Here is a 20,550-nt window from a genome sequence, read left to right as displayed (position 1 = left end):
ATGAGTGAGGAAATAAAGCTCTTGGTGCTTCTTAGAATGTCAGGCAGTGCCAACTAGGAACTACATGGATCAAAGCAAGGACTAAGGACCCTTTGGGGAATACTTTCCCATAAAAGAATCCGGGCTAGGAGAGAGGCCCCTTCTTCCATCCCCCTCTGAAACTTTACCTCTAGAGTGAGATCCCTCCATGGAGGGTAGCCCCTGGACAAAGGTGCAGCCCCTAGAAATGTCAGGATAGGTAACACCACATTGTCTCAGGGAGAACAAAGGAAAATAGACACCTGCGTTGTATCAGCTGATATAGGATTTTGACTCTTCTGTGACGAAGTGTCAGAAATCAGAGCAAATATAAGGAAGGGGGAGGATAGGTGCCTCACTGTCCAACTCACCACCTCAATTCCTTCCCTGGCACTGCCCCACTCAGTCAACAAGCATTTGTTAAGAGCCTCCTATGAGCCCAACACTGGGCTAGGGACTGGGGGAACAAGAATGAAGCAATCCCTCCTCACCAGGAGCTTCTAATCCAATGGATGGTGCTGCCAGCAAGCTGCACACCCTGTGGTTTCTCCTCCCAGCATCACCATGAGCTAGGTGGAGAAATGGTTATCTGTCATTTTACAAGTAGGGAGAGATGGGGAGAGGGCACAGGGCCGATCACTTAAGGAACAAAGGCGGAGCTCTGGGAGGGCTCTGCCTCCCAGAGTGGGGGTGGGACCTTGGAGGTCTTGAATCCTTCACCTCATGTATCACTTGGCTTTCTAGACAGTTTCTGCCATGGAGTAGCTTGTCATCCCAAGAGGCACCATAACGGGTGGTGACATCTCGTCTTCTCAGAGAAACAGAAAGGTTAAAGGGGTCAAACTTTGCCCCCTACCCTCCACATCCCACTTCCCATTCTGAAAACATTGCACTCTATGGGCCTGTCAGTGACCTTTCCCTGGGCTCTGGGGGGACATGGTAACTTGTCCCTAGGACAAAGAGACCTCTAAATCTATCACCCTGTGACACCGCTTAATATTCAATTACTAGGACAGCTGGCAACACGCCCTGTGACTGCCTATGGTTGTCCAGGCTGTCTGATCTAACCAATGACACTCAGAAAAACCCAGTAAGGAACTAGCCACAGGGGAATCAAGACCATGTGACTCCTCTACAGAAATCATCATAAGAGCACCTTACGCTCGTAAGCCACCTCAGACCTTCCCAAGAGTGTTCACATCCACTGTCTCATTTCACTTCAATGTCTAGAGGCAGCTGGGTGGCCCACAGGATAGATTACTGGAGCTGAAGACAGGAAGACCTGAATACAAATCCTGCCTCAGATACTTCCTAGCTGTGTGACCCTGAAGAAGTCACTTAACCTGTCTCAGCTTCAGTTTTCTCATCTGTAAAATGGGGATGATAGTAGCACCTACCTCCCAGGGTGGTTGTGAGGATTAGATGAGATCATATTTGTAAAGCACTTTGAAACCTTAAAGCACAATATAAATGCTATTACTTGGGGAGCTAGTTGGCTCAGTGGATAGAGCTCCAGGCCTGGAGTCAGGAAGACCTGAGATCAAATCTGACCTCAGTCACTTACTAGCTGGGTGACCCTGTCCAAGTCACTTAACCTCATTTGCCTCAGTTTCCTCATCTGTATAATGAATTGAAGAAGGAAATAGGAAGCCACTCCAGTACCTTTGCCAAGAAAACCCCAAATGGGACCACAACTGAAAAATTACCATTATTATTACTATATCTTCAAGGACCTTACAATTTACAGGGAGAAGGGTGCATACAACATGCACATAAATGAGTAAATACAAAGTAATTTCTGGATGGGGAGGATATGGGGCAGGGGTTGCATTAATCAAGAAAGACAGTATAGAAGGTGGCACCTGAACTGAACCATGAAAGGAGCTAGAGATTTCTGGAGGCAGCGGTGAGCAGGGAGGGCATGCTAGGCATGGGGGACAGCCTGGGCCCGGAGGTGAGAGATGGACTGTCCCGCACAAGAAAGAACAAGTAAGCCAATTTGGCTGGAACATGATGGAGAACAATGTAAGATCAGCCTAGAAAGTCCTGGGACAAGGCTGTGAAGGCCTTTAAATGCCCAATGGAGGGATCTGAATTCTATCTTAGAAATAATAGGAGGCCAGGAGCTTCTCGAACAAGGTGATGAGATCTATTTTAAGATCACCGATTTGGCAGTTATATGGAGTCTATATGGCGAGGACAAAAGCACAGGAAGGTCAGTTAGGAGGCTGTTCCAGCAGTGATGGGGCCTGATCCTTTGATCCTCATGATAACCTTAAGAGGTGGACAGAGATTATTATCCCTATTGTAGTATTATATTGTCAATTGATGAACATTCATTACTGAGACCCAGGAGTGTTCATGTGGCTTTACCAAGTTGGGTCTAGAACTCAGGACTCCTGACTCAATGCAGGAGTCTTTCCAGCATGCTGAAAGGACCTTTCAAGAGGAATTGGAATGGGGATTCCTACCCATTGTCCCTCAGGAACTTCTGTGCCCAGATCTTTCCCTGATTCTTTCCCAAATACCTTGGGTGCCATTCAAGGATTGGTCTTGCTCCTTTCAAGCTTTTCCATCCTTATCAATCAAAAAGTCATTCCTGACAACTTCACAGAAACCAGTCCTGTGCTAGACACTATAAGGTAGATGGAGGAAAAGGTATGGACCCTACTCTCAAAGAGTTATCTATCTGGCTGTGAAGAATGTATGTATGTACACTGGGGTATAGAAATCCATCTTGTCCTACTAGAAAGTTAGTGGGGGAATGAGGGAGGATATAAGAGAGAGCAGATTGGGGGAAGGGGCATTCAGAGGCTCACTATCTTGGGGTGGGGGTAGGGGAAAGACAGGGAGAAAATTTGTAACTCAAAATCTTGGGGAAATCAATATTGAAAACTAAAAATAAATTAAAAATTTAAGATGGGATAAAAGTATGTATGTACGTATGAATGAACGAATCAATGAATGAAAAACATTTAAGCACTATGTGGCAAGCGCTGTGCTGAGAATACAAATGCAATCACAACAGTCCCAGCCTTCAATCAGAGAGCAGGGTTCCAGATGTGGGAGTCCAAGTTCCATGGGTGGCAGAGGGGCTGGAGAGTCAAAGTGCAGGCAGCACGGTTTGGAGAAGAAGATCCACAAAAAAGAAAATGACAGCATTTATATAGCATTGTTGTGCTCCCATGAAAGCTGGATGTATCCCAGCGCCAGGCCAGGAAACTGGATCTCCTCCATCTGAATTGTCTTAGGAAGATTCTGAAGATCACCTGGCAGGATCAGGTACCAGACACTGAGGTCCTTGCTGGAACTAAACTGCCAAGCATTCAGACTCTGCTTCAGAGAGTGCAATTCCAATGGTTTGACCTTGTTGTTAGAATGCAAAACCTATGCTTACCAAAAAGACTATTTTATGGGAAATTCACACAGGGCAGGCTTTCACATGGTGGTCAGAAGAAGCAATACAAGGACACTCTCAAGGTCTCTCTTAAGAACTTTGGAATTGATTGTGTGACACGGGAGACACTGGCACAGGACCGCTCAGCATGGCGTGCCCACATCAGAGCAGGTGCTGTGCTCTATGAGCAAGGCAGAATTGAGACAGCTCAAAGGAAACGCAGGATGTGCAGATTTGGAGAATCCACCCCAAATGTTCACGTGAACTATTTGTGCCCGACCTGTGGTAGAGCATTCCGAGCTCACGTTGGTCTAATCACCCACAATTGGACGCATTGAAACTTGACTCTGGAATGATGTCATTAGTGGTCCTTCGAAAACAAAGGACACCAACCAACCAACATAGGTTTACAAAACACATTTCATATGCTCTCACAACAAGCCTGTGAAGCAGACGCTCCCCATCTTAGATGGAGAAACATTGTCTAGAGATCTCTAGAAAAGAACAAGGCACAAGACATACAATGGTATATGATGAAGGGCTAAAATTTGTGGGACGGGCAGAGTTTAAGGGGACAATCAGTGGCCCGGATGGAGAATCGTCTTCTCATGGGACAGTATGCGCAGGGAAGACAAACTGCCGTGTGTGTAGGGTAGTTCAGAGAGATGAACCAGGGAGAACAGCTGGAATACTGCAGAGTCCAGGAGTGAAATAACATAGGCTCAAAATCTAGAGAAGGTGAAGGTGGAAATGAAGAGAATGGGATATGTGCTAGGGAACGTAGGTGAGTAGGAATAACAACAATGAAGCAGGGTTCGGGGGTTGATGCAGGGGTGTTCTCCGATGCTAGGCTAGAAGTAGCTCTAAAAAATGCAACTTGGGGACCATCAGCTCTGACCCTCCTCCCACCCCCAAACAAAGCTGAAGTCCTCACTAACTTTCCAGGTTCAAAGGCAGTCTAACAGCAGGCATGCTCTAGAATAATCTCGGAAATTAACCCCAAAATGTATTGAAAACTCTCTAAATTTGAGCTCCCATCTTTCCTCATGGGGTGACCTCCCTGCCCACCCCCCCCAACTCATAGATTACACAAGACATTGCTAATGGTCATGTGATTTGTTAACAGTTTAAAGTAGTACTGAAAATAGGCATGAAAACAATGTACAGCAAGTTGCATTGACATTGTCCCTGATGATTTCTCTCTTTCCCTTTCCTCTGGCACCATAATTCCCCACTTATCAGAGGAGGGTGGGAAGGGGTTAGCCAGGTAAAGGAAGTCTAGAGTTCTGGAGCTTCCTAGTATAGTGCCCCAGGGAAGGAGTGGGGAGAAAGAAGCCAGACTGGACATTATTAGGTCTCACTGACCAAAGCTGCTAGTTTGACCTTATCAGCCCCCAGCCCCACCATTTGGCTCTAGTCTGCTCCTATGCAAAATCCTGTTCTCTCCCTCAAATCTCTTCACCTTCACACCCACTCCACCAAGAGATCCCAGGTTACACTTGGCTGTCCCCTGCCCTAGATGGTAAGGGGTAGCCCACCCATCCCATAGCTTCCATGCATCAGTAGAAGCTTGAAAACCATCATGGCCTATGGTCCTCTTCTGTCTCAATACTGTGTTGCCCCAAAAATCTTGTGTGGAAGGACCCTTCCAGGTCACCAGAACAAAGAATCTTGGGGGCTCTTCCTGTGTGCCTGTGCACATACTAGACCCCTAAATATGCTCTATGGGTCTCTATCACTTTGTGGGAGGGTGTCCCAGTCCAGTTGGAATTACAATAATTCCCATTCATGTGAGAGGAAGCTGTGGCCTAGTGGATGGAGGGAAGACCTTGGGTTCTAGCCCCACTTCTGACACGGTGTGATAGTAATGGCAATTAAAGATTCCCCTGTATTGGCTTGGTTTTCAAATTGATTGTATTAAAACCCAGAGTTTGTTAATCCCACCTGTGGGATGGGCTTGTTGATGTGAAAAGAAAGTCCTGAAGTGGGAGGAGCTGGTGATGTAGATTTGGAGAGACAAGAGAGAGGCGGAAGTTCTTTTTGGAAGCAGCACCTCGTGGAGAGAGAGAGACTAAGAGATTGCTGGTGGCCGCTTTGAATTGCCCTGGACTTTTGAGACCTGCCCCCTGAGCTGCCAAGGACTGAGGAGACATGGCTGTTTTGCTGGTACTTTGTCTGTCTGTTTTGATGTTATTTTGCCAGATTTGTCCACTGGTGAAAGACTGTCCTGTTGAAGAAGTCCTGGAACCTGGCATTTGGTTAAGAAGGCCTGAGACTGTCCTGCAGACAGAGAGTGAATACTGTCCACTGGTGAGGGACAGTACTGAGAGTGAATACTGTCCACTGGTGAGGGACAGTACTGTTGTTGCAGGGGTCTGGAGACTGTCCGGCAGACAGAATGAATACTGTCCACTGGTGAAGGACAGTGCTGTTGTTGCAGGGGTCTGGGAGCCTTTCTGTTGGTTCAGAAGCCCTGAAGAAGGATTTTCTTGTTGTATGTTTACAGAAATCCTGGGAGAGGGCTTTGCTAATGTGTTCAGGGGTTCTAGGACTGTTCTACAGACAGAGGATAAATTCATGAAGGGACTGGCAATGTATCTTATGGCCTTGCTAAGCCTTGTCTCCCCAGGAACTAAGATTGCTGAGAACTTGCCTCGTGTCAAGATGAAGAAAAGAGCTCCATTTGGGTATTAAGTGCTGTGTTTAAACTTGATGTAACTCTGGGGTAGATTCAATTGTGATCCAGGGGTGGGGAACTTTTGACCTTATTGTGCTCTGTGATTGACAAATGAATGTATTTTACTTATGTTTGGAAACTAATCTCCATTTGAGAAGAGGGGCTTGGTGGTGGACTTAATTAAGGTATAGCCTAGGGGTGGAGAAGTATTTGGAACAGAGACTTTGTAATTGATTGAATGATTGGAAAGTCCTGGGGTGGGGTAGGCCTTGGAGATAATTTAATCACACTTAGTAAATGCTGTATTTTGAATGATGTCATGTTTTGATCTTCTCTGTTCTGGGTTTGTTACTGAATAAAATAGAGAGCACCTATGCTGGTATTTTGAACCTGGGAAGTTGCCTTTCTTTTGGCATTACATTACACACGGACTGGCTGTGTGGACCTGGGCAAGTCATGTAACTGATCAGGGAGCTCTCTAAAAGTATTAATTGCAGAGCAGGGACTGACCTGCATTGGTAAATTTTCTCACTGGAAGTTCCCTTAGGCCAATAAAATCACACATCTGAGCTTTAAAAAAAAAAGAGAGAGAGAAGAAATTTCTATAGCACTTTAATGTTCTCAAATTCTTTATCACAATCCTGTGAAGTCAGAAGGAAAAAATGATGAGGAAAGCCAAGTCCAAGTCCTGGCGCTGATCTGGGAGGGCTGGGGCTCCTTTAAATCCATCTCCTTACCCTCAGCCCGTTGCTATGTATGGGACTTGGATGGGGGTGGGGTGCAGCTTCCTTAGCAACAGCTTGGCCTTTTAAAGGGGCAGCTATAGCCAAAGCCTCAGGAGTCCTATCCGCCATGGGGCCCAAAAAAGGAGCTGTGGAAAGACCCAAAAAAGGAGCTGGGGAGGGTGGAAAAAAGAAAGGCAAGAAAGGTGGTCCACCATCGCCTACACCTGCAGAAGAGGTCATCACGGAAGAGATCCGCAAATTTTATCAAATCCAGATCCAGGACCTGGAGAAAAGGATCATTCAGTCAGTGAGCTGGGAGGCCCAGACAATAGCCAGCCAGGGGTTGGGGCAACGGGGGCTCCTGGGAGAAAGTGGCTGCCCTGGGTCCCCCCTCCTGGCTCTGGTGGGAAAAGCTCTGGATATGGAGCCAAGAGGCCTGGGTGTTAACCCTAGCTCTGCCTCCAGCCAACTCTGTGACCTTGAGCAAGTCTACCCCCCACCTACTCACCCACCCTGGGCCTCAGTTTTCTCATCTGTAAAAATGAAAATGAAGGGTTTGGAATGGATGGCACACCTGGGCCCTTTCAGCTCTAACAGCCTGAAGCATAGGCCACCTCTGAGTACCAGGAAGCTGGAGTCCAGGGGTGGACATCACTGAGCTAGCCTCCTGGGAGGGCTTTGGGTCATAGTGGAAAACTGACAGTCTGACTTCAGGGTTTTCCAGCCCCTTTTTCTGAGCCCTTTCCTACCACTCAACACCTCTATCTCCTCTGCCTGGGGATACCGAGTAAACTCAGCTTTCTGAAAAGCTTGTTTATCTTGAAGTAATGGGGACTTGGTGTGTTAGCCTTCCAAAGAGGGATTTGAATTATAAAGGGTTTGGGGGTGAGGGGTGGTCAATGTTTAACCCAAAGAGTTAAATAGGGCTCTCAGGCATCATTTAAATACCAGATATTTTGGTGAAGGATGGACTTCTTGGTGCTGTCCTAAAATACCATCACATAAGTGGCTATTAGATATTTATGTAAATCTGATTTAGCTCAATTCTTTCCAAATTTGATTCTAAAATATGTGCCTGAAGTGCCCCCCTCCACCAGTGGTATCTATTTTGTAATTAATCATAACACAGATTTTGAATGCCCTTAAAACAGAACTCAAAGAGAGCCTATTCAGCAGTCATAGTTCCAGCCTTTAGACTTTCTGCTCAATGTCTCAGGCTTCCTGGGCTTTTCTCTGCCAGTTCTGGGTAGGTCCTCCAATTCAGCCCCCTTGAAACTCCTGACCCCTCACTCCCCTAGGTATCAAAAGAAGTGGGATGAAATGGTGGTGAAGGATAAACTCTTCCGGGCTAAGTTTGAACAGCTGAGTCAAAATAAAAAGGAGATCGTCTCCTTCCTCAAATGTTCCCTCAACCAGCGAGTGTTTGAGATCACAGACCTCAATGAACAGCTTCAGGGGCTGCAGATCTCCAAGGAGATGGAAAAGAGTGCCTTTGAGTCCCAGCTGGCCCAGGTGCGCCATGAGTTCCAGGAGTCCAAAAATCAACTCATCTCGGAGAATGTCATCCTGGGTAAGGGAAGGGCCCAAATCAATCAGTGTATCAACACATCTTTACTGAGCATGATCTATGTGCCCAACCCTGGCTAGGCCACACTCTGGAGGAGACAGGAGGAAGAAGAGACAGTGTCGGTGCCTACCTTTGGTGAGCTCCTAGTCTAGGTGGGGAGATAAGATGTAGCTGTATTGTACTGACTAGGCAAGGTGACTAGAAGAGAACGGGACTTGAACACACTGATCAGAACCTAGATATCCCAGGGAATGTCTCCCTCCCTCCCTTCCTTCCAAGCTTTAGTATAGTCACTTTCAGCTGGGAGGGATGAGATCATTTTATTGAGGAGGTGGCATCTGACAGAACCTTGAGGGAAGGTTAAGATGTCAACAAGGGGGAAATGGGATGGGGTGAAGCCATCCTATGTATATGGAGAAAGGTGAATAAAGATGAAAGACAGGAACATAGACCATGTTCGGGGGGCTGGAACATAAGGTATATGAAGAGGAGTGTGGTCTTGAATGTCAGATTATAGACTCAGTAGGCAGTGTGTGGTCACTGAAGGCCTTTGAATTAAGGAATGTGTCATAAGACCTGTAGGCATTCCAAAGAGGCAGCCTTTGCTCAGAACATTTCTGGAATCCTGTCTGGGAGCTGCCATCAAGAGCCAGTTTATGAGTCAGAAAATGAGCTTTAATGATTTGAGAGTCACACCCTATTTGTGATCCAGCTCAGTCGCCCACATTCATCATCAGACCTGGCTATGAATGACTTGTGGCTGATTCCAAAAATCCAATCTACCATCCAAGGAAGCTTGTTATGTTCCCTTTCTGCTACAAAGTCAAGAAAGCAGAGGCAGAATATGGTGTTCTATCTTCTGATGCAGCCTAAAGAATACCAGTGCCAATCCTAATTGAAGATGTGAAAACCCAATTAGAATGTTTTTTCTTCTGATGCAATCATTTCAGTAAAAAACCTGATGTTACATGAAACTTTGTTGGTATGGCAACGCAGTGTGGCAAAGTGGATAGAGTGGTAGAGTTTGGAGTCAAGAAGACCTGAGTTCAAATCCAACCTCTTGATACTTCTGGTTGTATAACCTTAGTCTCTCAGAGCCTCAGTTTCCTCATCTATGAAATGGGGCTAATGGATTAGTTTCTACCTATAGGGTTGTTGTGAGGCTGAAATGAGATAAGGTTCAGATTTCCACATGGTACTTTGTCTATGTCTCCTTATGCCTCCTGCCCTGATCAGCTTTATCTTGTCTCCTACTTCTTTGTATAACCGCTGCTCTCTCAGAGAGCTTGCTCTTTGAAGGCAGGAACCATGTTGATTTTTTTTCTTTGTTTGCCAGTTCCCAAAATAAATGTCTTTGGCATTTTTTTTCTTGAGGAGGTGGAGGAGACAGAATTATCAGGGGACAAGCAGTCAAGAAACATTTATTAAGCACCTACTATGTGTCAGACACTGGAGATACAAAGACAGAAATTAGATAATCCCTGCCCTCAAGGGGCTTACATTCTAGCAGGGGAGATGGTGTGTACACCCATGATACAGAATATGTACAGAATAACCAAAGGTAGTTTTGGGAGGGACAGTATTGGGTAGCTGGGATGGGGAAAGATTTCCTGTAGAAGATGGCACTGGAGCTCAATGGAGGAACTCCTTGTATAGACGCTCCCTCTGCCTACAACTCCTTTGTAACTGAATGGCATTATGGAGATGCCTGGGAGCACTGACCCCCTCACTGTCTTCGGCATAGAGCTAGCATGAGCTTAGGCAGCCCTAGCTCCAAGACTAGCCCTCTATCCACTATGCTGAGCTATCACTCCTCTCACACATAGAAGGGACTTAATCCATGTTTACTGGTTTGTTTGTTGGGAGGATGACAGCATGCCACCATCAAGGTTATTTAAAAAGAACAGGCTGCAGGGTTTGAAGGTCATTCGCAAAGAGAAGTTCCCAAATGCCTCGAGCAGTGACAGAATCATTGGAATCCATGTCCAGTCTCCCAAAGGAATGCTTTGAAGGGGGTTAGCACTCATGGATATCTCAGTTATGGTCTATTTGTTAAACAGGCATTCTTACGATGTTCTAGTTGTGCTTTACATAAACGCTCTAGGATTTCTTACAAGAGAGACATCAGTGTGCAATGGAACAAACAGGGAGGCCTTGGTGGGAAGAGGTGGGATTTGAAGTGGGTCTTGAAAAATGAGTAACATTTAAATAAATGGAAGGAAGGAGGGAGGGTGGTCCAGGAGGACTCTGTGAGCAAGGGCCGGGAAAGGTTCTCACAAAGAGAGAATCATTGTTCCATGCAAGGAACGATATAGAAAGGCAGGCTAGACTGGAGGAAAGCACCTTGAACTTGAAGTCAGTGTACCTGACTTCAGATATTGTCTCTGACACTTACTAGCTATGCCCGTGGATAATTCACTTACATTTTCTATCTGTTAGTTTCCTCACAGGCAAAATGGGGATAATTTTACTAACATTTCCTATACCACAAGATTGTGAGCAAAGCACTTTAACCCTCAAAGTGCTCCATAAATGGGAGTGATTAAGAATGAGGGTAACAGACCAGGGAGAGCTGAGGATGCAGGCAGCAGAGCTGTGTGAAATAAGTTCAGATCCATAAGATGCAGGTCACAAGAGAGCTTGCAGGGAGTGGGGAGGGACAGGGGACCTTAGGAACATATAGCTAGAGGTAGAACACTGCATGCTGCTCTCATGCCATCCCCCAAATCCTGCTGAAGTCCTTCGGAGGTGTTGGGGTCTGCTGAATCACTGGTATTTCTCTGGGCAGGGGGGAAGCTGGCTGCCCTTGATGAGTACCGGACCCAGAAGGAAGAGCTCATGGCCAAATTTGCCATGCTGGAAGAACAACTGAAGAAGGAACAGGATGAGTACAAGGACTGGATTTACTCCCTGGAGAAGAAAGCTGTGTTAGAAAAAGACAGGTCTGAGTTCCTCAATACCCGGCCTCTCCCCCAATCCTGTAAGGGCTAGGGAGGGATCACAGAATCTCCAGGGGGCCAAAAGAGTCTGAAGGTCTGGGTTCCTCCACTCACAAGCAGTTCTGTCCAAGTGATCTATTACCACTTGTATTAGCTGTTTGACATTGCACAAGTCACTTCCCCTCTCCTGGCCTCAGTTTCCTCCTCTGTAAAAGGAGGACGTGGGACTAGATCTCAAAGACTCCTTCCAGCTCTGATGCCCAGTTTATAAAGCAAAGCACTGGGGAAATCTGAGCAAGGGATCCAAGATCAGAGAATGTGGTTTGGGAGAGGGAGGTTATTGGAAACTGCCTTCTGGGCAGGTCTAGGACTCTGAACCCTAGGAGGACTCCTTCTTCCTCTCCCCAAACCCCAGAATGAAAAAGGAAATAGTCCAGAGAGTGAACAAGGTGGCAATGGAGTTTCGCAAGGTGTCCACTCTCCAGATGTCAGAGACAACCAAGAAGGTAATCCAGGAGAACATGGTGGTGAACAAAAAGCTGGCCAAAGTGTCCAACCAAAGCCTACAGCTGTTGAGCGAGAACGAGGAGCTGAAGGGGGACACAAAGGAGATGAGCAAGCAGCTAGACTTGCTGGAGAGCAGCAGGAAGATGATGTCCAGTGAGAGAGGGAACCGCCTCAAGGTAACTTCTGGCCTGTCAGAGGCTGCCTTGGGGGCTTGGGAGCCAGGGGCTCTAAGGCCTCTGCCTCCCCCAGGGGAGACTTCGAGCCCTGGCATCTGAATTCATCCCTGGTAGAAATGGGAAGACTGTGGGGAGGGTGGCTGGTGGGGAGTGCAGACATTTTGTGGAATAAACATTCTCCCTCTCCTCCCACCCCCATAGCTTATTTCTTCCTGAAAATAGTTGGGGGGGGGGCAGGGAATTTCACATATTTTTTCTTGAATTTTTCTAGGTCTTTATAATTCTAAGTGTATTAGGCATGATTATTTTCTGTGTGTCCAGTCCTAAGCTAAAGGGAATGGGAGAGCTGTCCGATAAAGACAAGGGATGACAGACTTAGAAGTTCTAGCCCACCCTCTGCTAGCCTCTGCCTCTTCACTCTTCCCCTTCTTCCCCTTTCTATACTTCCTTCGGATATAGACCATTCTAGAAGAAGGGAAGGATAATTCACTTGAATAAAAATGTAAGGAAGGGGAGGGAAGGCATATCACATGACTCCTCCACAGCTGTGAAAATACCTAGAGAAATACATAGGGCTTGGGGGAGCAGGGGAGCAATGGGGTGACCTGCAGGAACCTGTGGGGGAGGCGAGGCAGCCTTTTCCCATTGGTCTTTATGTCACCCATAAAGTCCATCATCATATCTTCTTCCCCCCAACCAACCTATGCAGCTAGACAGTACAATGGATGGAGCAATGGACTTAGAGTCAGGAAGACCCGAGTCCCAATTCTGTCTTAGATACTGTCATTTAACCTTTGCCTCAGTTTCCTCATCTTTATGTATATCTATATGTAAAGTGCTTTGTAAACCTTCAAGTGCTATGGAAATGCTAGCTATAGCTATTATCACCCTAGCTGATGTGGTTTCTGGCCAAAAAGTGTGAAGAACAGCAGCAGAGGGCGGAAGAAGCCGAAAAGCTAAGGACCATTTTGGAGCAGTTAGAGATAGCTTTCCAGCAGTTACAGCAGGACAACCATGATCTGAGGTAGGCCATCCTCATCCAAGAGGCCTGACCCACTGAAAAGTGTCTGAAGCTCTGCCCACCCAGGGCACTGACCAAGTGAGGATTCAGTAAATTATCGTGGAAGGCTGTACATATATAATACGCGTTTGCTAAATAAAAACTGGGGTTGGATGTCAGGGGCCTCTGGGTCTAGAACTGGGTCTGTAATGTCACCTTTCTGGTCCTGTGTCTGTAAAATGGGAGATGACTCCTGGGAGTGGGTAAGCATGACCAAATGGCCCTTCTGGACTGGGGGTGGGGAAGAGGGTAAGCAGACCCCACGATGCCCCATCTGACCTTCCCCAGGAATGATATGGAGGAGCTCAAGATGAGGATCAAGTACAACCAGGTGGAGACAAAAAAACTGACTGAGGAGCTGGGAAGAGAGCAGAAGCGAAGTCACAATGTGGAACAGGTGCTGAACCAAGCCAGGTTCCTGCTCCGGGATCTGCTGTCGGTGAGGCTTCCCTGCTGGCACAGGGACCCTACCCAGGCCACAGGCTAATGGCCATCTTGGTCTTCTATATAAAATCATGCTCCCTGCCTCTTGGCAGAGAGGTGTGGGACTACAGTAATGGTGTCAAACTCAAAGAGAACACATCCCCACCGGCCTCCTAGAGACCCAGAAAACCACAAATCAACATTATCTATGTTGTGTCATATGCTTATTTTATTAAAGATTTCCCAGTTACATTTTAATTTGGTTCACTGAGCCCCGTTTGACACTTGCACAATGAGATAGCCAATGAATAGATGTTTTGCTTGATTGTACTTATTTGTGCAAGGGAGGGCTTTTATTTGGAGATGGAGTTAGTAATGATTGATGGACACACATGAAGAATATCAATAGAATTTTTAAAAAATGCACAGAGAGCAAAAGGAAATTCAGAAGGGAACTTCAGATAATTAGGGCAGAGTTGGAGTATATCTGTATCTGTTGGAGTATATCATGTATAATCTGAAACATGAATTTAAAATTTCGTTTTCCTCATGTTGGAGATCTGTGGTTTCATATGCAATCCTCTTTTTCTGTTCTCCCTACTGGGAAACGTTCAAGTTTGTTGATGTGTGGCAAGCTTCTCGTGGTAAAGATTTTTGTTTCTGGCAAAGGAATAAAGCAGTTAATACTTTACCAGCTCCCAACTAGCCTATGGGGGATGAGTACAGTGGGGATGACCTGGGGCATAGAGGCCATGGGTTTGGAGATCCTTACATATGCAAGGCCCCTGTTAGCTACAGCCTTATTTTACATTTATTTCCAATAAACAGGATACACTGATAGAATTCCCTGGAGGAAATGCAGTTTATAAGCATCAGAGAAAGGAAGTGACCCTTCTTGCCAGGCCAGTGGCTGGTTAATCCAGTCAGACACTTCTATGCCAAGATGCTTCTCTGAATTTAGGAATTTTCACTTTAATGATACAACTATATTATAGTTGTTATAGACAATAACTACAAATTGTCTTTCAATACAGGACTCAGCAAAAATGTGTTTGTTTTGTTTTGAAAAGTCCAGCCTGTGAGTCAGGAGCCCTGGAGTCTGGTCCTGGCTGTACTGTCTGATCTTGGACAAGTTGCTTTCCCAGTCTGGGCCTTAGTCTCTTGCTGCCTGCCCCACCCTCCTGCCCAGGGTGGTGGAGTGGCCAATGTAAGGAAAGCATTTTTTTGCTTTTTGGAGGGCAATTGGGGTTAAGTTACTTTCCCAGGGTCACGCGGCTAGTTTTTCTGTTAAGTGTCTAGGGCTGGAACCGAACTCGGGTCCTTCTGACTCCGGGGCCGGCGCTTTACTCACTGCGCCAACTAGCCGCCCCTAAGGAGAGCACTTTGGGGTGAAATTAAACGGGCTGCATAACTGCAGGGTCACAATGCAACAGAGCTGGAGTTGTGTGTGTGCAGGCATGCTCTGACCTCCCCTTGCACCTTTGGCTTGCCTCCCTCAGATGCACCCTGAGCACACTGAGGATGGCCAGCTTAACGTGCTGTTCCAGATGGAGCAGAAGGAGATGCTGCAGCGGCTGATGGCCACGCTGAGCCACGCTGTGGTCCTGGGGCCACATGTGGCTCAGCTCATCCGAGTCCGACCAAAAGCTCCTCGCTTTTCCACAAGGACGCTGCAGGAGAGGTGAACAGTGACCGACAATATCATTACTAATAATTCACATTCGCATTGAGCAGCAAGGTTTGCCCAAATGCTCTACCAAACTCAGAGGGGGGTAGTCTGAGCATCATTATGCACATTCTACAGAAGAGGAAACTGAGTGGCTTTACCCATCTAGTACGTGTCTGGTCTGAGGCAGGACTTGAACCAGGTCAGTCTCCTAATTCCAAGTCTTGTGCTGTAACTACTGTGCCACACTGTCCAGACCAGCTTAAAAGAGAGCACACTAGAGAAGTGCTGGGAAATCTTCATGACAGAGGGATTCTCAGTGGCCTCTAAAGGATGTAAAAAGGTGGGTGGGAGTAGGGGCCATCACTGCTGCAGCATCTGTTCTGTGGCTGGACTTCATGGCCCTGTCTTGTCACCCTCTCAGATGTGATGACCTCAGACCCATCCATCAGCTGACCAACAACACACCATACAGGCTGTCAGGCCTGAGCGCAATGTTCCGACCAGCCCACATCCCCTTCAACCCAAAAGACATCCAAATGCTCTCCCAAACCACTCGTCTCAGAAATTTCAAGGTATCTACTGCCTCTGAGGTACCAAGGGGGGAAGCAGGAGGGAAGGGAATGATGGAGACATAGAAGAGCCCTGTCATTTGCCGGCAGGGAGCAGGGAGAGAAGAAAGGGATGGAACTAGCTCAGATATTACTTTCCCTCAACTTCCTTTTTTCAGGTTTCCTTTCCAAACTCCTTCAGACGGCTCACATTGCCTACTATCACCTTGAAGAAGAGAGAACTCTCTTCTGAATCCTCTGTGTGCTCAGACCCTACAGAGAAGGAAACAGAGGAGGAAGAACAAGCTTCACCCTCGGAAGATGAACCTTTATTCCCTGAGCAGGGACAGGAGAGTAATTAAATGTCCCATAAAATTAGTGATTACACAGGTGTGGGTAGGTCTCATGTGGGAGGGTGGGGAGAGCACAACAATGGGGCATGTGAACCCAGGGCCATCTTCTTCACTGAACTTTACCTCAAGCCTGGACCAAGGCTCTCCCCAGTGGGGCTGGCATGCCAAGGTTCTGCTCTGTGTGCTACTCCAGCAAAGCAAGGAAAGGCTGCCTATACCCACTGCAGGGGAACAGTCCTTTATGAGTGGTGCCCTGGCCCACCATGGCCCACTATGTCACGTCAGGAGGGGCTTGCGCACGCGGTCCCCACCAGGCTCCGCTGGCAGATGTGGCCGAGAAGCAGCTCTGTTGCCTGCTCCAGAAGTGAGGGGAGCCGTTCCTGCTCGGCTGCTGTGAACCTGTCCAACACATACCGCTCCACGGCCCCTGGGTGGGTTGGTCTCCCAATGCCTACTCGGAGACGAGGCATGACCTGTGGATTAGAGGGGTGAGTGGTACAGTGCTGGCAGCTGCCTACCTAGAAGAGACACCCTCTTGCCTGGAGCAGAAGGCTCTGCTTATTGTGGCCTCCTGCCTAACCCCCAGCTCTCTACCTTGAACCCCCTACCTGGGTACCACTGCAAAGTTGTGTCAGGAGCCCCTTAAGGCAGTGTGAGAGGGATGGGGCCCAGAAGAGATGGAAAGAATACTGCTTTAGGGGTGAAGCAAACAGAAGATCAGCCCTTTGACAGGGGTGAGGAATAATGCTGGAATGCCAGGCTACTACTTCTCCAGAGTCCCATATAACAAGTCCTAGTGAATCAGGAAGATAGACAGGAAGGGACCAAAGCACAAATACACGCACAGGAAGAGAGCAAGGCCAGGACTGAGGCTGTTACCAGCTCCCTTCAAAAACCTCACCTCAGCACTAAAGTCTCAGAGCATGGGGGATTAATGGGGCACGTTGGCTCCAGCAGAGACCATTAGACCCAGGAAAGACTACACTACCCCTACAGGGGAAGACTTACATTTGAGTTGAGACAGCTGATGCAGGATCGCACCCCGTTGTGACCGCTTTTAAAACAAAACCCAGAAAGAACAAGTGTCAGAAATTCAATAGAGGTAAGGGTAGGGACAGGGGCAAGGGAAAGACAGAGTGGGAAGCTGTGGGGACTCAAAGACGGAATAACTTCTTCCATTACAAAAGATATGTAAGCTTCACACCTTATCTTTCTAATATCTCTAAGGAAATAAGGCAGTGATGAGTATACTCATTTTACAGATGGGAAAATTGGGGTTAACACTCACAGGGCCAAGTGTGGACCCAACATGGCAATCTTTAGGGGGTGGCAAGGGTCTCTGAGGACCCTGGCTCCCTCACCTTGCACTGCCTCCCAACTTCATGGCTAGCTTTCCCAGTGGCTTGTCCAGTTCATCATGTACCAAGTAGATGTCTTCAGCCGCCAGCTGATACATCTTGGCTTCCCAAAGAAACGAGTAAGATGTATGAAGGAGCACACAGACAGAGAACCAGTATTCACTCTATACCTCCTCCCCACCAAGCGAAAACAATCCAGCACTCCCATTAGCCACTGCCATGAAGTTATTTCTAGGGAGAAACCCAGCATTTAATGAATATTTAGGGAACCAGAACCAAGTGCCATTAATCCCTCTTCCCCCATGGCTGGGCAGGTGGAGCCCCACCAAACCCTGATCTCTCACCGGCCTGGGCCACACTGCGCCCATTGACATTCATGAATTGGCGGGGTTTCAGAAGCACAAGCTCGGCCTCTCCAAGGCAGGCAATGGCTACATCAGCACAGCACTGAGGCTGCCTCTTCCACTGGTCGGCTACATTCAGGTGCTTGGCCAGCTGGTTCAGCACAGCCATTCCCACACTGTGCCGTGTGCCCTGCAACTTGTAGTTGCCCAGGCCGGCCACCTGTGGGTCAAAAAATAACTGGGCTGCCCTCTGCTTCTTCATTCTCCACCCACTCTCTTGAACTCCCCACAGTTGGCCTTTCACCCACCCCACTACTGAAACTGTTTTAAGGGTACCACTGAGGTGACCAAATCCAAAGGCTTTTTTTTTTTTTTCAGGCCTCTCTCCTAGACCTCTCCCTAGTCCTTCTGACTAGCCCAAAATCCTATGATTTTCCTTTCTAACATGTCCCCTTCTCTTCTCTTAAACTGCTACCCCATTACCTCTCACCTGGTTTACTGCAATAGCCTTCTGGTTAACCTCCTTGCCTATGCGATAAACTGGCCCACCTCTAGTATCGAATATAAAAATCCTCTGTTTGGCATTCAAAGTCCTTCTTACTCCTTACTCCCCACAAAGTACTCTGGTGATCAGTGACATCTCCCTAGGACTATGCTCTGCCTCCTCATCTCAAGCTTCCTTGACTTCCTTCACATCTGAGCTAAAACTCCATCTATGAGAAGCCTTTCCTGAACCCCCTTACATGTACTGTATATATCATAGCTGTTTTCACGTCGGCTCCCATGTTAGACTCTAAGTTCCCTGAGATCAGGGGCTGCCTTCTTCCTTCTCTTCCCCAGGCACTTAGCACAGTAATGGCACACAGTAGGGGGTTAATAAATGCTTACTCCCTGCCTGCTTTAGTTATCACTCTCTCGTGGGTCTTCCTCCAGTCTAACTATTCCTCCTCTTCCCAGAAGGTTTCTTACACTCTTCCTAATATGAACATTCCCCAAGGTGGGGGCCCTTTGTCTTTATACTCTCTTCACAATTTCCTCTGGTGACAGCTCCACCATCCAACATCCACCTCCATGTAAATAATGCCCAGATCTGTACCTCCAGCCCTGACCTCTTTCTCAAGCTGAGTACTGCTAAATCCCACCAGCCTATTTCCACCTCCCAATGGCGCCTCAAATCCAGCATCTCCAGAACTGACCTCATTCCATCTTTTCTCCCAAAACCTACTCTGACTTCACTTGATGGCACTGTTGGCACCGCTCAGGCAGCTGGTCATAACCTTTGGGATTCTCTTTGACTCTGATCTCTCACAATCAGTCACAGGCTCTATTGAGAACTTCTCCAAATCATCTCTGAAAGTCAGATCTTTACCAACACCACCTGCCTGGACTATCACAGTAGCTTCTAATCCCTCTCTCTTCCCTGCTCCAATCCATTCTATTTAATATGGCCCAAATAATCTTTCTCATCCAGAGATTTTTTTCCTGATCAATTTTCTGTTCAAAAATTTCTAATGATTCTTTAATAGCTGGTGACTAATATTCAAATGCTTAGTATTCAAGAACCTTCCCAACCTGGCATCACCCTCTCTTTCTTGCCTCATCTCATTTTTCTCCCCTCTTTCACATCCAGTTAAAAAAAATACTCTGCCCCACATCCTCTCACACCTCTGTGTCTTTGCTTAACCTATCCCTCATTCCTGGCATATCATCCCTCGATCTCTTCAGCTACTGGGGCTCTTTTTTGAATTTAAATGAAGCCTTCTTGAAGCTGACAATGACCCTTGGACCTCACAAAGCACTATTTGTTACTCTTTAATAATATATATTATTAGATATTATAGCTAGAACATGCACTATTACATGAGATACCAGCTTGTACCCCATTCCTTGTAGGTTGCTCTAAATTCCTTTAGTGCAGAAGTCAACTTTTTTCTTTGGTGATGCTTATAGCCTTCTCATGATTTTTAAAAATTCATAACTGAAATAAATGCCAAGTTTCATTTAGAGATTAGTGAAATCAAAGCTGTCTCTTTTTTTCTCCCCATCCAAATTCACCCAACCCCTGAAATTCGTCCCCTGCTTTAGCGCAAGGATCATGCCTCACCCAAACTTCGTAACTTCCCCAGCACTCAGCTCGTTTTTTCTGTAAACTTTATACACCGAAAAGACGAGAGACCAAAGGAAACCGCCTCTCGAATCCCCCCCACCCCCACCCCGCCCCATCCCCGGGGTGGACGAGTGCATAAAAGTGGGGTCAGAGGACCGGTGTTCAAATCCAGCGTCTGTCAGTAGCTACTTGTGAGCCTTTAGCAAGTCTCCGTCCTGGGGGGAGGCGGCTCAGTTTCCTTTACTGTAAAGTGGACTCTGGAGTCCCTTCCAGTTCTCCCTAGAGTCCTCCAGCCACAGGGCGCTGTTCAGGCGGGGCCTTTAACCCCAGCCCTCCTCTCGTACCCCTGGGCCCCATCTCCCTCCGACCCGGAAAGCTTCCGGCCCTCTCCCGCACACTCACCAGCCACCTCTTCCCAGGAGGCCGCGGTTCCGGGCCGGCTCGGCTCATCCCTCGGCACAGCCGGCTCCACAAGAGCCCGAGGCCAGAGCCAGTCATGTCTTCCTCCTGCACCTCCGCTTCTTACTCAGAGGCGGCCCCCATTCACCACGAGAGTCCCGCCCCTTGACGTCAGCGCGGTGAGCAACCAATTAAGGCTTCGCCCCATTCCTCTTCCCCGAGATGACCTCTCTCTGCCTCCCTTCCCCCGGGGCAGTCTGGAGAGATCGAGGGCGGCGCCTGT

General features: G+C 47.5%; 2 protein-coding genes across 2 annotated transcripts; one reads left to right on the top strand and one right to left on the bottom strand.

Annotated features, from left to right (window-relative positions):
* The first annotated feature begins 6,742 nt into the window (after positions 1-6,742).
* On the top strand, positions 6,743-15,800 carry LOC138147193 (cilia- and flagella-associated protein 157-like). The gene is made up of 8 exons (XM_069069554.1): positions 6,743-7,120; positions 8,116-8,387; positions 11,173-11,326; positions 11,739-12,006; positions 12,900-13,030; positions 13,355-13,505; positions 14,989-15,170; positions 15,580-15,800. Exons 1-8 carry the CDS (start codon positions 6,849-6,851, stop codon positions 15,791-15,793), a joined length of 1,644 nt encoding a protein of 547 aa, XP_068925655.1. The 5' UTR covers positions 6,743-6,848; the 3' UTR covers positions 15,794-15,800.
* Positions 15,801-16,013: 213 nt separating this feature from the next.
* PTRH1 (peptidyl-tRNA hydrolase 1 homolog) lies at positions 16,014-20,516 on the bottom strand. The gene is made up of 5 exons (XM_069069553.1): positions 20,271-20,516; positions 17,762-17,981; positions 17,421-17,520; positions 17,068-17,113; positions 16,014-16,532 (listed from the first exon to the last, which is right to left on the bottom strand). Exons 1-5 carry the CDS (start codon positions 20,364-20,366, stop codon positions 16,341-16,343), a joined length of 654 nt encoding a protein of 217 aa, XP_068925654.1. The 5' UTR covers positions 20,367-20,516; the 3' UTR covers positions 16,014-16,340.
* Between the last annotated feature and the right edge of the window lie 34 nt (positions 20,517-20,550).

The sequence above is a fragment of the Petaurus breviceps genome, unplaced genomic scaffold, assembly GCF_028583685.1.
Source record: "Petaurus breviceps papuanus isolate PSGF00001 unplaced genomic scaffold, PetGlider_PUasm1.0 90779, whole genome shotgun sequence".
In the NCBI taxonomy this organism is placed as follows: domain Eukaryota; kingdom Metazoa; phylum Chordata; class Mammalia; order Diprotodontia; family Petauridae; genus Petaurus; species Petaurus breviceps.
This window is presented reverse-complemented; position numbering and strand designations above follow the sequence as displayed.